Source organism: Sinocyclocheilus rhinocerous, unplaced genomic scaffold (genome assembly GCF_001515625.1).
Source record: "Sinocyclocheilus rhinocerous isolate Xijiao unplaced genomic scaffold, SAMN03320098_v1.1 scaffold1803, whole genome shotgun sequence".
In the NCBI taxonomy this organism is placed as follows: Eukaryota; Metazoa; Chordata; class Actinopteri; order Cypriniformes; family Cyprinidae; genus Sinocyclocheilus; species Sinocyclocheilus rhinocerous.
In genome coordinates this window covers 69,877-71,638 of record NW_015656128.1, presented here as the reverse complement: position 1 = coordinate 71,638, position 1,762 = coordinate 69,877, and the positions used below count along the sequence as shown (strand labels likewise).

Below are 1,762 nucleotides of genomic sequence, written 5' to 3'. Positions count from 1 at the left end.
AAACTAAATCAGAAATGAAACTAGCTAAAATAATTGTTTTATATTTTATTTTACTTTGTTTTCAAGTAACTTTTTTATTTACTGTTTTTTTTTTGGTTTTTGTTAATTTAGTACATTAAGTTAAACTATGAGAAATTATCATCTAATTTCCTTTAAATATTTTATTTCAGTTCATGTTTATTTTATTTCAAGTAACTATTTTTCTATGCTTTTAGTATTAGTTAACTACAATAACCCTGCCTCAAAATTAACAATAGGCTTAATTTGCTTTATGCAAAATATATTTTTTGAGATGAAATATGACCCAGACATCACAATACTGATCTCCAGCTTCATTCACACATATCTGTATTAATCTTAACTTATTCAGAGGTAAACTCGATCCCAAAACACTCAACATACTAGTCAAGTTTTATGACAAATGCATTGACCTGAACAAAAACACATGCAGACATTCGAGGAAGTGATCCTGAATTTCATTCAATCAGACGTCAGCAGTTTGTAAAAGAGCTAGAAACAGGCGGGACATCTTAAGATTTACAGCAAGTAGAAAAAACTCATTCACTTCTAGAAAAGTTAACAAAGCAAAACTCTTTGGCAAAAACTGCCTAACGTGTTGCATATCAAATTCAAAAAAGCAAAGCGCTCCAACAGTTCATCTACTGATGCATATTGTGAAAAAACCGACCGTTTTTTCACAATATGCGTCAGTAGATGAACTGTTGGAATGCTTGGCTTTTTTCTTTCCATCATGCAGTCTTCAGAAACAGTGTTAACTCTTGGTCGCGCGCAGCTTCCGGCGGAAATACTCCGGCGCGGCTTCCTGCAGCCAATCAGCGTCCACCAAACACAGATCCCTCATGTAACAGCGAGACGTGTGCAGGAGCTCACTGAAGAGCACGCAGGCGGGTTTGGCCTGGAACAGGACGGATGAGGGATGGATGGCCACGTGCTGGTGTGTGTCCAGAGCCACGTAAGAGCCATCCGGCTGCAGCTCCGCCGCGTTCATGAACAAACCGTGAGCCAGACAGCGCCGCACGTTCGTCAGGTCCGACAGAGAAGACTCCAGCTTCATGTTCATCTGAGGAACACAAGATCACAGGACCTTAGGCATGCACACTAATCTGAAATCATTTGTCTGATTTAGTGTCATTTGCATGTCACTGAGATTTTTTATTACATTACATTTAGTCATTTAGCAGATGCTTTTATCCAAAGCGACTTATAAATGAGGACAATGGAAGCAATCAAAATCAAGAAAAGAGCAATAATATGCAAGTGCTATGACAAGTCTCGGTTAGCTTATTAATATTTTGAATTCCTTTTTTCCTTTTATTTTTTTGTTTAATTTTATTTTGTGTTTTTGTAAATTATTGTTATTTATTTTTTAATATGTCTAGTTTTCAATACTTTTTATTATTAAAAAAAAAACAAGTTTATGTTTTTTTATTCTATTTTATTTCAGTTAGTGTTTATTTTATTTCAAATAACAAATATGTTTTTTTTATAGATCTATTATTTTTATTGAGTTATTATAGTTGAATAAAACCATAAAAACATTTTTGTTCTTTGAAATAAAATAAATTTTAACTAAAATAAAATACAAAAAAAACTTTAACTTGGTGTATTAAAATAACTAAGAATAAATAAAATAAACCTAATAAAAACTAATTAATAAAAACTATATAGGCATATGAAAAATGACAAAAACACAAAACAAAAAAATAAATAAAGTGACAAAAGAAAATATAATTTTTTTTTT

General features: G+C 32.0%; 1 protein-coding gene across 1 annotated transcript in view; it reads right to left on the bottom strand.

The window, feature by feature from the left end:
* Positions 1 to 209: 209 nt before the first annotated feature.
* dhx33 (DEAH (Asp-Glu-Ala-His) box polypeptide 33) overlaps positions 210 to 1,762 on the bottom strand; it is a 17,055-nt gene continuing 15,502 nt past the window's right edge. The window contains exon 9 of the mRNA XM_016526750.1: positions 210 to 1,081. Coding sequence (XP_016382236.1) covers positions 773 to 1,081 — 309 coding nt within the window. The 3' untranslated portion in view covers positions 210 to 772. The remainder of the gene's footprint in view (positions 1,082 to 1,762) is intronic.